The 14,489-nt window shown below is 37.0% G+C and overlaps 1 protein-coding gene across 1 annotated transcript in view; it reads left to right on the top strand.

The window, feature by feature from the left end:
- The first annotated feature begins 1,086 nt into the window (after nt 1-1,086).
- Nucleotides 1,087-14,489, top strand: part of ASXL3 (ASXL transcriptional regulator 3) — a 170,149-nt gene continuing 156,746 nt past the window's right edge. The window contains exons 1-3 of the mRNA XM_014588632.2: nt 1,087-1,133; nt 3,290-3,372; nt 6,841-6,843. Coding sequence (XP_014444118.2) covers nt 3,317-3,372; nt 6,841-6,843 — 59 coding nt within the window. The 5' untranslated portion in view covers nt 1,087-1,133; nt 3,290-3,316. The remainder of the gene's footprint in view (nt 1,134-3,289; nt 3,373-6,840; nt 6,844-14,489) is intronic.

Raw genomic sequence — 14,489 nt, 5'->3', positions numbered from 1 at the left:
GTGGCCTTAACACAAACCAGGTGGGGAAATGTGGTTCACTAATAAGAGGGAGGCCTTAAGTTAATACTTCATTTTGGTACAAAAATATGTTACATGTAATTTAAAAAAAATTTAAAAATATGGGCCAGCAGGTGGAGTGGTGGTTAAGACATGGACTCCCACATGGCTAACAGTGGTTCTAGTCCCAGACATGGCAGCTTGATTATTTCACCGGGTGAGTGTGTGTGCATGCCTCAAAATCCCAAGAGCAGAATGGAGGAGAACGGATTGCAGTGTGGCCATTCCCTCCCCCCCAGCATGCGCGCACACACACACACACATGCACACACATATCTGGGGTACTTTCTCACTTTCCCTCTCTCTGGCAATTACACTTGCCCTATGGCCAAAACCTATTAAATAAATACATAAATATATAAAAATACTTGAAAGAAACTTTTGTAGGTATTTGCATGTTCTCTGGATGAAAAAAACTTAAGAATATTAAGGCAGGAGAAGCCAATGGGAAAGGCTGGTGAAGTTGCTTGCATAAAAGTGGAAAAGTACATATCACCCTAGAAAATCCCAAACAACCGTCAAGGTCAAGTAGTGCCTCTTGACCAGGAGACTGTTAGGACAGAGGCTGTTGGGCCAACGGGCAGTTCCTCAGTCTAGTGTTGGGCCTGGTAGCTTAGGATGTCACTGGACTAATGGTGGTTCTCTACCTGCCTCTAGTTTAGAGTGTGGCTGCCTGTGAGTCTGATTCACGTCTCTGCCATGTGACACATTATTTCGACAGTATCTATGTTTTGTTCTGTGAAGGTAATTTCTCCTTATCTTTTGTTCTATTTATGTTTACATAGCTAGTTCAGTAAAGCTTGTTCCCACCCAGGAACCTCTCCTTCTCTGTCACCTTTCTCTGTCTTGCAGGAACTGAGGGTGGCTTCTGGTGTTTTGTGTGGCTCCATCATTTCCTTCCTGCCTCTCATCCACTTCATGATGTAATTCTTGGCACTTTTACTTCCTTTGTAGAGTAGGATGTGATGTCATAGAGAAGGGGACAGGGCTATCCAAATTCTCTCAATTGCTGGGAGGAGCTGCCCAGGTGTGCTGAGGGGCCTGTACTCAGGAAGAGAAACAGGGAATCCTCCACAGTGAGTAACCCCACTTTCGAGTGCACCCAAATTTCCATAAAAGCATTGTTCAGTACACTGGCGTTTCCTCTTTGGCCCTTTCTAGATTTAATCAGTTTGCCTGTAGACATTCCCAGTTCAGCTCAATTTTCCACCTTTCTTTCCTTTCTCTGTTCTTCCTCTTTCTACCATCCTATACCTCTCCCCTTGTTCCCTTTTCTTGCCTGCTTATGTGTTTGTGTGTACTGACCTCTGCCCATTATCTTTTATGAGAGACCATTGGTGTTTCTGGCATTGCCTCTCGTTTGGGGTGACACCCCCCTATATAAGTCCATGAGACCCTAGCATCTCCTCTCAGTAATTCATAATTACGTACTGTTCTGCTTATGGTTGTGCTTATTTTAACAATTCTGTCAGCTTTTGTTTTGTTTTGTTTTGTTTTCATGTCTATTTATTTCTCCCTTTGTCTGTATCTAATCTTTTCCCCTTTTCAGCTCTTTTATGCAGTTTCCTTATTGCCTTTTTCCCCCCAATATTTTTAGACTTTACTCCTCTTCCCTCTACAGTTTTGCTTGGTTCTTTTTCCCCTTTCCCAGTTTTGGGCTCAGTTCTCTAGTGTCCTCCTCTGTGAGGGTCGTTTTCCTTCTTTCCTGTTGACATACTAGTTGCCATACTCTCTGTCTAGTATGGCTCAATTTTCAATATTCTTTAAAGAACTTACTATAAGTAAGGGACTGATCAGGATTGGGAAAAATGGGGAAATTGCTTGGAAACTGGAAAAGGGAGACTAGGAAAGCTGCCTGAAGGTAAGAAGGAACAACCTTTGTGTAACTCATTGAGGACCTTGTGAACAGAGCTCGTGAACTATTGGAATCTGGCCATTGATAAGGGAACATATTTGAAGTCTTTTCCATCTTAAGTTTTTAGGATGACCCCTTAATTCTTAGCTGTGATGATCCTTCTAGTCCATAATCATAAATTATAGAGCTCTAGTATCTTTCAGTTACATGGGACCATGACTTGGGCATGAAGCACCTGTATTAGAGGTCTTCAAAGAGTTCATGGAAAATGCCTTTTATGAACAAACCATGCAGGGATTTCAAATATGGTTTATACAAGGTGAACTTATACCTTAATTCTACCTTTTTCCACAAACTTTTTGAAACCTCCTCATATAATTTTTTTTAAAGTAGGCTTTGTCTACCCTTGGAGGAGTTTACTGTGAAGACGTGTGTAGACTGGTTGCTTGTACCCATATCTGGGTGTCCCATGTTGGAGAGTGGTGTGGACACTGCTGCTTATTGTTTCCACTTCATGGGGTTACATCCCTGGATAAATAAAGTAACCCAATTTCGAAGGCTGATGTTCTAATGCCTGTGAAAATAATTAGCTATGTCCCATAGACTCTCCGCCCTTTCTTTAAAAAAAAAAATCCTTCCTCCCAAAACAATAGAGTAAAAAAGGAGAGAAAGAAAATGGGGCTGAATTCATGAAACTGAGATGGGCTGAGCGGGAAGAGGAAAGGGTTTACATGAAATTAATTGGAAAAGGCAAAGAAAAGGAAACTGAGCTGAACTGGAAAACACAGTATCGAGTTAGCTAAGCTCCTGTTTGCCATTTTCAACATTTTGACCACGAAGGTTTTTCTTCTCCCTCTTTTATTTTATTTTATTTTATTTTATTTTATTTTATTTTTAATACAGGAAGTGGAGCAAAGTATGTATCCAGTCAGGTTGTTCCTGACCAGCACTCTGTTCTTCCCTAATGATAATATTCAGGCTCCATGTTTCCAGGCTTCTGGAAACTTAGGAAGCATTTTTAATAGCCTGAAAACATGTCTTTAGCCATAAATTATGAGCACATTTTAAAATAAAGGAAATTTCATGCATTTATTAATCTGGTTTCCTTAGATTTCCCATTTCTTATTTTGAGTGTGTATGCCTTTGTGACACTTTTTGAAGAATGACCCCTATACATGTTGTAGAAATTGGCAATTTACATATCCAGAAAAAATGATATTCTCCCTTTAGATACTTGAGATGTGTGATAAGACCTTTTTGACATAAAAATCCCTTCCCCTACAAACTTTAATAAGCAACTTGCATGATTAACGCATTTTTGTTTTCTATGCTTCTGTGCAGTAATCTAGGAATCTTATGTTTATGTTTATTTTTTAGGCACTAGAGAAACACCCCAACTCACCAATGACAGCAAAGCAGATACTGGAAGTCATTCAGAAAGAAGGGTTAAAAGAAACAAGGTCAGTATTCATATTTAAAACAGCTTCCTTCCGGTTTCATTGAGTAGTAATTGCCACATTTGGATTGTGAATGAATTAACTACCTGCAAACATTTTTGCAATTGTGATTTCCTTGGAACTCCCTGTTGTTACATTGGAAGGATTCCACAGTTTGATTTAGCCCCTCCCTGGAGTTATTCCTGTTTCTATTTCTTGAAGGAGGAGACAATGTATCTGAAAGTGAATAGTGAAAGAGAAGCACTTTCCTGGGCTGAATAGATCCCAGGATATAGAAATGACCTCATTCATAAAATTCAAAGTGCCAATAATTGCAGTTGAAAATTGGATTTTCTTATATTTAAGGACTCTACTCTTTTTTAAAAAATCAGTTAATGAACCTTTTTTTAAAATAAATTTTATTGAGATAGGATGCACATGCTATAAATTTATCCTTTTAAAATGTACACTTCGGTGGTTTATATTATATATATTAAGTTGTGCAGTCATCTCCACTATCTAACGTTCGAACTTTTCATCACCCTAAAATAGAATCCTGTCCTCATTAGCAATCACTCCCCATTCCTCACTTCCCCTGCTACCACTAATTTTCTTTCTGTATCTATGGACTTGCTATTCTGGACATTTCATATAAAGGGGATCATGCAACATGCAGCCTTCTTTCACTCTGTGAATTTTCAAGGCTTCTTCATGTTGTAGCGTTTATCTGGGCTTCATTCCTTTTTGTTTCCAGATAATATTCCATTGAATGGATATACCACATTTTGTCTATCCACATTCATCCTGCATTTTTATTTACAGTGTTTTAACGTTTAGGCTTTACCCAGCAATTTAGGGTCATGTAGATGTTATCACTCAAAGATTAAAAACAAGAGGCTTATTACAGGAAAAAAAAATAACTACGATAAGGTCATATGTGTATATGGTCATTTGTATATGCAGTCAATCATATTACATAGACTTGATTTTTTTGTATGTGTGTTTTCTATATTTAAGTCTTGGAGACTACAGTGGTTTGAGCTACTATCTTAAAGTTTAGATTGATATTGAGACAGAATTGCTGAGGGAAATGAATATCCTCCAGAGGACAGCTTTCCTAAAAAATAGGTTTCTCTGTAACTTTAAAGTGTCAGTAACATCATCCTGTAGCTGGTTAAAAGATATCTTTTGTAAGTTAAATCCATGGTCATCACAGTTTAGTGGGGCATAGCACACATGTTTTGTCTCTGATTTCGAGGCATTTTCTGCCTGTGCTGAAGAAAAAGCCTAAGATAATATAACGATGCTGTGTTTGCAGTAATTGTTCCCCCATGAAGTGGAGGCAGCAGTGTGGAATTTAGTTATTGGCAGTGCCTAACGTCTCTGTTAAAGGAAATTCTACTCTAAGCCAGATGTCAGTGTGAGGAGTTAGAGAACAAAATGAAGAAAACTAGAAATTAATTTCCTCCTTGCTGCCTGTCAATTACCTTGAAAATATTTATACTGTTTAGAAAGCACTGAAAATGTTTATGCCACAGCCAAAAAGGAAAAAGGGGGTAAAAGTCTAAGGATAATAACTCCTGTCAAATGTGGGCTTGGTGCCAGAGGAACATGGCAACACAGACATAGAAAGCATCTCCTATATGCAGACATTTGAAATTCGTTCATTAAGATATTCTGCTCCACGGGAGTAACTCAGCTGCCATCAATTATTGTGTACCTTGAGATACAAAATTCCTGTATCTTGGCTCTCAACAGCATTTTAATTACACTTATTATCATAACGACATTATTTCCTTTTTTGAAAATGCTGGTCCTCTTAGATGAAACATTAAAGGGCGTTTTATCATACATAGTTAGCAAAACTTAACAAAATATCCCCAAAGAAAACTATTTATTTATTTACTTACTTACAGAGAGGGTTTTGCTATAGGGTGCATGCATTCACCAGAAAGACAGGGAGAGATAGAGAGACAGAAAGCGAGAAATCACTCCCCCCCAGGGGGGGTGGCTACCCCACAATCTCTTCTCCTCAATTCTCTTCTTAGGATCTGGGGCACGCATGCACATGCACCCGGCGTGAGTTTAAGCCACTGAGTCCAGGACACGAACTGCAGTCAACTACATGGGAGTCCAGTGACATAGCCATTATGCCATCTACTGGTCCTTGCTTGCTTGCTTATTTATTTATTTATTTATTTTTGTGAGTTTTTTTGCCTTAGGACCCGTGTGCTCATGAGACAGACAGAAACAGTGATTGGGTGGGGATGGCCACATCACAATCCCTTCTCTTACACTCTCCTCCTGGGATCTTGGGCATGCATTCACATGTACCCGGTGTGAATGTTAAGCCACCAGGTCCAGGGCTCAAACTGCAGGAGGCCATGTGGGAATCCAGCAACAGAACTGCTACTCCATCTGCTGGCACCCAAACAACTTATTTAAAGAGTAAAGAGTATGGATATGGGAAACATATCCTCAATATCTATAAATGTACCTCTTCATCTTCCCATTTCCCAATACTATCATGTCCTATGAGAAAAAATTGCCTGTTACTGTAAATAATGATCAACTAATAGAGTGTTACTGAAAGTATTTGCAAGCAGTTCCAAGGTCAATACAAAAGGAAAAAGGCAGAGAAAGAGAGCACAGTTGTTTTTAAGTTTTCTTCTATAAAGTCAACTTTGCATTGCGTGGATTCAGACTACATAAGTTGTGTTTTCATTTCTTATTTGGTTTCTTTAAACCTCCTTCAGTCACCTGTTCACCTTTATTTATTACCCAAGTACTTTTGCTCACCCTTCCCTTGTTTTCTAGTTCCAGTTTACTTATTAGAATTCCCTCTAGCATAATCATATGTAGATTTTGAGAGAGTTTGAGATTAGTCCTATATGTTTGTATGTTGTTTTAGGGAGCAGATACTGACATTTATTTTGTGTCTACTTAATGTACTGTTTTGCTACTTTCCAAGTTCTTAAATGCTTTCCAAATATTTAAGGTTGCTGAGCAAATGGAGTGTAACTGTATTTATTTTTCTTCAGTAAAGTTTAGAAATTCCACCATCATAAGGTCAAACGTAGCTGATTAATTTCTAGATATTTATTAATGGTATGTTTTTGCAAGAAATGCAAGTTGGTGTAGTGCCTGCTTAAAAACAGAGAAAGGATTGTGAATTTACTAATGTGGTTATAGCCCTTTGGGGGTGTATGGTTGAGAAGTAAGGTTAATAGTCCTCTGCTAAACAGCCTACCACTGTACCTCACATTTCTAGGAATAAAAGATAGAGACTTTATCCATTATCAGTCCAACTCAGACTTAAACTAAGACTTGTATTTCAAGTATTAGGGTTCTTCATTTTCTGTGTGCTAATATTAACTTTGCTGTACCATAATTTTGTCCTTGTATACTTTCTCTGTCTGTGAGCTTTTTTAAAAACATAATATTTATTTTATTTTATTTGTTATTTATTTATTTTAATTTGACCAGAAAGAGAAAGTGAGAAAGCAAGCTTCCAGGTCTGAAACTCACAATGCAGTAGGTCATGTAGGAGTCCAGCACCTTAACTACCATGCCACCTGCTGGCCTCTATCCGGAGCTTTTTAAGGGCAGAGTGTCTAATACTCTTCATGCTTAGTAGTTACTCAATCCATCATTGTTGAATAAATAATCTTCTTTCTCAAAATGTCCTTTATGATAACTTTGGCTTTCATTCAGTTAGAGGCTTCTTTTTAACATTTCTTGTTGTAATTTTTTTTCTATTATGTAGTTTTTTGTTCATTTGTTTGTTTGTTTATATATATGTGTGTATGTGTGTGTGTATATATATATGTATATATATATGGGTACACTTTTGGGGGATTCCTATTACAGATAGGCCTACTGATAGGTTCTAGTAGATTATCCCTGAACAAATGAAGTTACTGGGTTGTTACTCATTTGCAAACACTGTTAGAGCCATAGGTTGACTTGTAACAATAATTAGAAAAAAGAAACAATATCAATACTTTTTTGGCAAAGCTGATACAGTATATGAGTGTTCAATACATATTGTTACTTTATTTGATTGAGAAGACATTCTTCACATCCTATGCTGTATTTTAATCTCTAGTAATACTTTAAATTACACACTTTTTATGTAAACATGATAAAAAGAGGACACCTTTTCTACATCATGTTCTGTGTATTGTCTTCAAGTTATTGATGAAATGTGTAGAGTATGATTAAACTCTATTTGGGAAATCTAGAATGAAATACTTTCCATGTGGTTTTAAAGAACTTATATGAATATTTTTCAGAAATGTGTTTTTTGTTGGAAAAAAATCATATTATTATAGCATGATTTTGCTAGACCTGGTTTGCTTTTTAATAAAAATACATTTGGTAAGGTTTACCTCCACTTTGTATAATAGGATAGAAGGCTTCTTTATCAATATAATTTGCTCCCAGCCCATCTATATACTTGCTTTGCTGATTCTGAGTATTTCAAGGCTTTGGTTCCTTTGTGTGTATTGGTTGTCTACAGTTGATCAATCATAATTGCTTGGAATGTTTTTCAGTTGGTCAGAGCCTTATAATCAGTCAAATAGCCATGAGGCTTGTATAGAGGAATTAAAATGTACATATTCCAGTCTGCTGCTTTTGTGGGTGGATATTTGATATTCCTACTTGGACTCCTTAGCTAAACATTTCCACTTCCTCAGGGAGGTAGGGTGCTGCTGGAGAATGTGTTCTGGTCTGCAATGAGAAAGAACATTGATGTAGAAGAAGAGGAGTTACTTTGCTGTTAACTATGCGGTTTTAGATGGTTTTGGGGATTGTCCCAGTTCTGCTTTTCTGTTTTTGATTTGGTTAATCAGAAGCTATCATTCCTTTACAAAGAGGACTGAGGGGTTTTTGTTGCTTGAGGGTGAATTTTTCTGCCATGTCTTATGCGATTTTTTAAAGGGATGCGTCCAAAGAAACGTGTGCTGTGTTGCAGTGACATATCCAGGGCTGTAAGTTCGTGGGGGTGAGGCAGCATCACTTACTGAGTGAGAGCGAAATGGTCATTCATCAAGGAGGACTGACTGTTTATGTGCTGGGCATGATCATTTCAAGAGATCTGTCATGAACATAGCTTGAGCCATGTTACAGTTTTTATATTATTTGGTAATAGGCAAATAGCTTCTAGTGGAGGTGAAGTGGTCGTGAAATACAAAAATAAAAATAAAAAAACCTGCACTAACAAACCACACCAAGCAATAAAAATACCGTTGTCGAGTTGGGGGCAAGGCAGTAGGTACAAGTTATGTTTGTACAGAATTATATCAATAGATGCCTTTATCAAATCTATGTTACATTTTACCAACTATTTACCGAGCAGCAGCCTAAACTTGTACATCTCAGTAGAAATCTTTAAAAATTTTACAGTCTCTGTTGTGTTCAGTATCACCCAGAATATGGACAACCTCAGATCTTGGAATTATACCAGTACAAAGGAGAATTTTTTTTTTATTCTCACTGACAATTCTTAGAATAAATTTGTTTCTACTACCTTGTTTAAGGCTTTTTGTGTTTTCTGTTTGGAAATCTCTCTTATGATATGCTGAAATGAGGACCTCCACTTTGTACCATGGTTTATTAAAGAGGTTGCATTTTTTAAGGGGATAAAATGTCAGAAATTCTATTACCATGTCTAGTGACAAACAATAAAATTTCTTGGCATTGCTCTCGGCGAGATTTACGTTGCTAATTAGTGCTATAGGAGATGATTCTTTTTCGCTGCTGAAATGTTTTGTCTAGAGATAAGAAAGAAACACAAATAATTTCTATTGCAAAATCAATTCTTATCTCCAGACTCCATGTTGGCATCCTTCCTTAATACTGAAATCGTGGTCTACTTTGTTTGCATTGGGGCATTTTAGAATTATAGTGTAAGTTCCCAGTGTCATCCTGCCAATTGTTAACATCTAATTCTCTCATTGTGCAAATGGTATGCACAGTGGGCTACTTAGAGAGGGATCTATGAGACAATGGTGTTACTAGACAGAAACATAGGGCAATTTGCATATATTTATGTGCATGTACATGTGCATGAGCAAGCCTCTAGACTGATCTAGCCCTTAATTGACTGAGAAGTTTACTGTCATCATTACTCAGATGACAAATCTCAATCAGAGTCATTCTGAAGTCTCTTCTGCCACAGTCTCATGACCAGCTGGTTCTTGGGTGGTGCTCTGCTTTCTAAGTACATCTTCCTCTGCATTTTTGCTCATCTTCAAGCATTTCTCATTTCTTATCTGGTCAACGATCCCCCTGTTTCTTCCTTTTCAAATTTATATGTTGCCTCAATCTGCCACTGTCACTTGTAGTGGCATTTCTTGACTGATGATCCATAATATCCTAGGGAATATATCACATGTTGTAAGATATGATTCAAAAGCTGTTGTCAATTATATGCTTGGTGACAATGAGACAAAAGTAGGAATGGTACTGTATTTCTGGTTACATCGCATCTGGATAAATCCACGATATTCTTAGAATATAGGCTCATGATAGAGATGATGTAAACATACATTTTGCTTCACATGTAGATGCAATTTTGAGTTTCTAATCTGGTCATTTTTATATACATTTGGTTTCCCCCAAAATATTTAAAGTATTTATTAGTATTGTATGTTTTCTGTATGATTATTTATTTTTAAATTAAATGTTGTAGCATTGATTAAATAAGAAGCCAAAGTTTAGACATGAGAACCAGTCATTGTTTATAAATAATTTTGTATTCTGTTACAAATTCAGCTTTTTCAAAGAACAGTTTTAATGTAGTGACAAAATAATTGAAATAGTTCTTGAGGGAGATGATAAGACTATTTATTTCTGTGGAAGCATTTCCTGACTTAAGAAATAATTATGTGAAACATGACCTTACAGGATCAGGTTCCAACTCCTCAGCACAGAACTAATCAGTGTGGACTTGGGCAACTGTGAAGCCTTTATCGTCAAGCATCTGCTATCACAGAAGAAGTTCATTTGCCTTTCATTTTGATATTCTCTCCCCACCTCCTACCCCCTTTTTATTATTTGGAAGTAGAAGGCGCCCCATAAGTCATGCATGAACATGTCTCATGTGTGTGCAGTTGTGTGGATGTTCATGTATGTTCATGGATGTACACGTCCATACGCTCTTCTGATCATTACCCCATTGTTGATATAACAGTGGATTGCTCAGTGGCAAGGAAGAACTTTTGGACAAAACGCCTCACAGTAATGGATTAAGTTTGTAACAGTACTCCTGGTTTACAGACGGGAGTCATGTTCATAGTGATTATCTGAGGCCATTCAGACTGCCTTACAAAGTAGCGTAGACTGGGTCATTCAAACAACATGAATACATTTATTTTCTCACAGTTCTAGAGGCTGGAAGTCCCAGATCAAGGTCTGATAGGGTCAGTTTCTGGTGAGGGCTCTCTTCCTGGCTTGTAGCCAGCTGCCCTCATGCTGTGTATGTCCTCCCGTAACTTTTCTTGGTGCATTTGGAGAGATAATGGGAGCTCTCTGTGTCTCTTATAAGGACACTAATCCTATCATGTAGGGCCCTACTCTTATGACCTCATTTAACCTTCCTGACTTCCTTAGAGGCACCATCTCTAAACATAGCCACACTGAGGGTTAAGGCTTTAAACAGGAATTTTAGGGAAACATAAATATTTAGTCTATAATGCGATTCAGAAATTGGAACATTTCCAGAATTCATGGCCTATCATATTTCTAGAACTTTGAGTATCTAATGCTTCTTGGAAGGTATTCATACTAAAATGCTTAACACAGTACCGTGTTTCCTTTTTTTGTGTCCTGCTAATGCGTTTTCATATGTTATTACTAACATATAAACCAATGAAATACTTGGCTTAAGAAGTTTCATGTTCAAGTATAATGTGTATATTCATATAACATAAATTGATTTGGATTTTATTTGAAGCCTTTGGTAAAAATAGCTGTGGTAACTGCATATAACCCTCAAGGCATCCATATTCACTAGGCTATGCGATTATAGCTATAAAATGGCCATTTCGTAATACATCTTTTGCTTCTGTCAAGCTTTCTTTCTCCATTCTTCCAAATAATTGAACAAAAAAAAAAGAGGTAATTTAGGTGATTTCAGCTTTATCAAGATCTGGGTATAATTTACTCCAGAAACACTGAACACTCTATAAATATTTCAGTGCAGAAATAGGGCCACAAAAAGAGATGAAATTACATTTTGTGTGAGTTTTTCTAAGTATCGTATGTGCATGAAAATCTTTGGGGAGGAATAGGCATTTTACTAGAGTGATTTTATTTAACATTTTCTAAGTGGTGCTTTTCTCATCTCTTATTTTATTGTCTGTGCTCTTAACTGCCACACACCTAACTCATTTTAGTTTTGCTGCATTGTTTTGAACTTGACAGTGTAATTCAAATACAGAACAGTCGATATGACGACATGGGGACTGTTTATAGTTGATCTGTTTTCAGAAGGAACAAAAATTTTGATATTTTCTCACGTCAGGTTTTCTGAAAACAATAGTGTGTAATTTGTCAGAATAAGCCTTAGTTATTTTAGGGCAACTAAAAGAATGTTTATCTTATGTAACCTTACATATCTAAGCAAAAGCAAATTGTAATTATTGACTAGAGTTCTGTCTGAAATTCAGGTGATTATTATATTAAAAATATTTTAAAAATTATTATATTTAAAAAAATAAGTTAAGGCCTGTAGTATGCATGATGCAAGATCTGTGTAGTCTCCAGTCTGTTTTCAGTCTATTCCTAGTCACCCTCTGGGCAAGTTCTCAGTACTCAGGGTTGTATGTAAAAGTGCTTAGTAGGCAAATTAGAGGGACATTAGAGAAATCAAAATGAAGAGGTGGGACTAGCAGGTGGTGTGGCGATTAAAGCATTGAACTCCCCCGTGGCCAACTGTAGTTTAAGTCCCAGACCTGGCGACATGGAAAAATCACACTGTGTGTATGTGTATGTGTATGTGTGTGTATGTGCTTGCATGCACCCAAAATCCTAAGAGGAGAATGGAGAAGAGATTGCAGTGTGGCCATTCCTCTTAGGGGGTGATTTCTCACTTTTCCTCTTTCTGTCTCTCCAGCGAATGTACATGCCCTATGGAAAAAGCCTGAAAGAAGGAAAAAAAAAAAAAGTTGTTGGAAACCAGCAGATGGCTTAATGTTTATGTCTTTGGACCCCTCCCCCCATAGTTGACTGTGGTTCGAGTCCTGGACTTGGTAGCTTAAACCTCACACCAGGCATGTGTGCATACGTGCCCAAAGAAGAGAATGGAGAGAGATTGTAGCATGGTCATTGGGTGATTTCTCACTTTCTGTCTCTCTGTCTCTCTCTAGTGAGCACATATACCCTACAGCAAAAATCTCTCTCTGAAAAAAAAATCTAAAAAATTGTGGATCTATAGATAGCCTTATGTAAAGTAACAAATAAGTGCTTACCAATTGCCTACTCAGTGTTTACTGGGTAGGATCTTGGGAGCTTTTTTGAAGTTTTAAGGCATGTGCTCATCCTGTTAGCATTTATTATGCTAGTGTTATATTTCTGAGACGGTAGATATTCTTGGGGTTAATGGATAAATAAAATACAGTTCTTGCTTTTTAGGATGTAACAGAGCGAATCCAGACCATCCTTTTCTGTGTCATTTAATTAGTCTTTTAACCTCTTCTTTGTGAAGAATATCTTAAATCCAGTATATAATTACTTCTTTTTAATTTCTTTCTTTCTTTTTTATTTTATTTTATTTTTTTTTGAGTTATTTTTGCCATAAGGCATGTGCACTTACCAGAGAGACAATAAGAGGGAAAATGAGAAATCACCACCCTGGGGGATGGCCATGCTGCAATCCCTTCTCCTCCATTCCATTATTGGGATTTGGGGCGTGCACACACACTTGCTTGGCGAGTTTCAGGTGCCTGGATCCAGGACGCCAACCATGCTATGTGGGAGTCCAGCACCTTAACCAATATGCCACCTGCCGGCCCCTCGTGTATGATTTCTTTAAAACAAAACAAAACAAAACAAAACAAATTTAAATTCCCTTTTGAATTACTCATTGATTTGTGAAATTTCAATATGTCAGTGAGTGTTGCCTTTTCATAAAAAATATAAGCTCATTAAAGTGAGAAATTACTTCTTTGCATCCATTAATTTTCTGAGTTAATCTTCATAGTTCTGAGATACTGTGTTTTATGTATATGTCATTGTCAAGCTAGCTAATGAATAGGGACTTCATGTTAAAAATAATTCTGAACATTTATTAGTCCTTTATATTAGTTTGCCTGCAAGGCACTTTACATGAATTATATTTTAAAAATCTTTAAGGTATATAGATTCTATAATGTTTCTGATTTTATAGGTGACGAAATGGAAACAAATGAGGATAAATAACTTGAGGAAGTTCATCCAGCTAGAAACTTGTAAACCTGGTGACTCACTTTGAGCTAGTAACTCTTAACCTTTTTAAACACTCATAGCCCAAGTCTAAAACCAAGACAAAACAAACAAATAAACCAAAAAAAAAATTGATTGAAAAAAGAAGTAGCTTTAACAGTCTATTAAGCAAATACCACCCCCCACTCCCTTTAGTATATATATATATATTACCAAGACTAAAGCCTTACTTATAGATAGACCTGTTAAAACCCTTTCAGATTTTTGAAGGGGGGGAAACCATTTCCATAACCCATTTAGACTTGGAAGATGCAAAGTCTCAGGTGAACTTTAACTGTTAGGCCTGTCCAAAGTTAAGGGAATGATTTTATGTGAAAATTTGGGCTTATGGCCAGCAGAAAGACAGATTTTAAATGTAACTTCTTACTGTGTATTATAGAAGATAATGCTGTCAGGACTGGAAACATTTTGTGGGTAATGGGAGAATTGAGAGCTTTGTAGGACTATCCTGCTTTATTGCTGGTTTTGGACTTACACATTGACATTTTTTTCCCCTGGGAACCTGCTAACTGTGACGAGTCAAAATGTAATTGCTAACAAAATGTAGATAATCCAAAAGGCAATTTTAGAGGGTGGCATTTCCTACATTTGTGACAACAATCAAATGAAAATAGATGGGATTTCCAAACCATGTTTAGCCAGAGGCAAAGGGA

Source organism: Tupaia chinensis, unplaced genomic scaffold (assembly GCF_000334495.1).
Source record: "Tupaia chinensis unplaced genomic scaffold, TupChi_1.0 Scaffold000290_1, whole genome shotgun sequence".
Classification (NCBI taxonomy): Eukaryota; Metazoa; Chordata; class Mammalia; order Scandentia; family Tupaiidae; genus Tupaia; species Tupaia belangeri.
The sequence above is the reverse complement of the archived record's forward strand: the minus strand, read 5'-3'. Positions and strand labels throughout refer to the sequence as shown.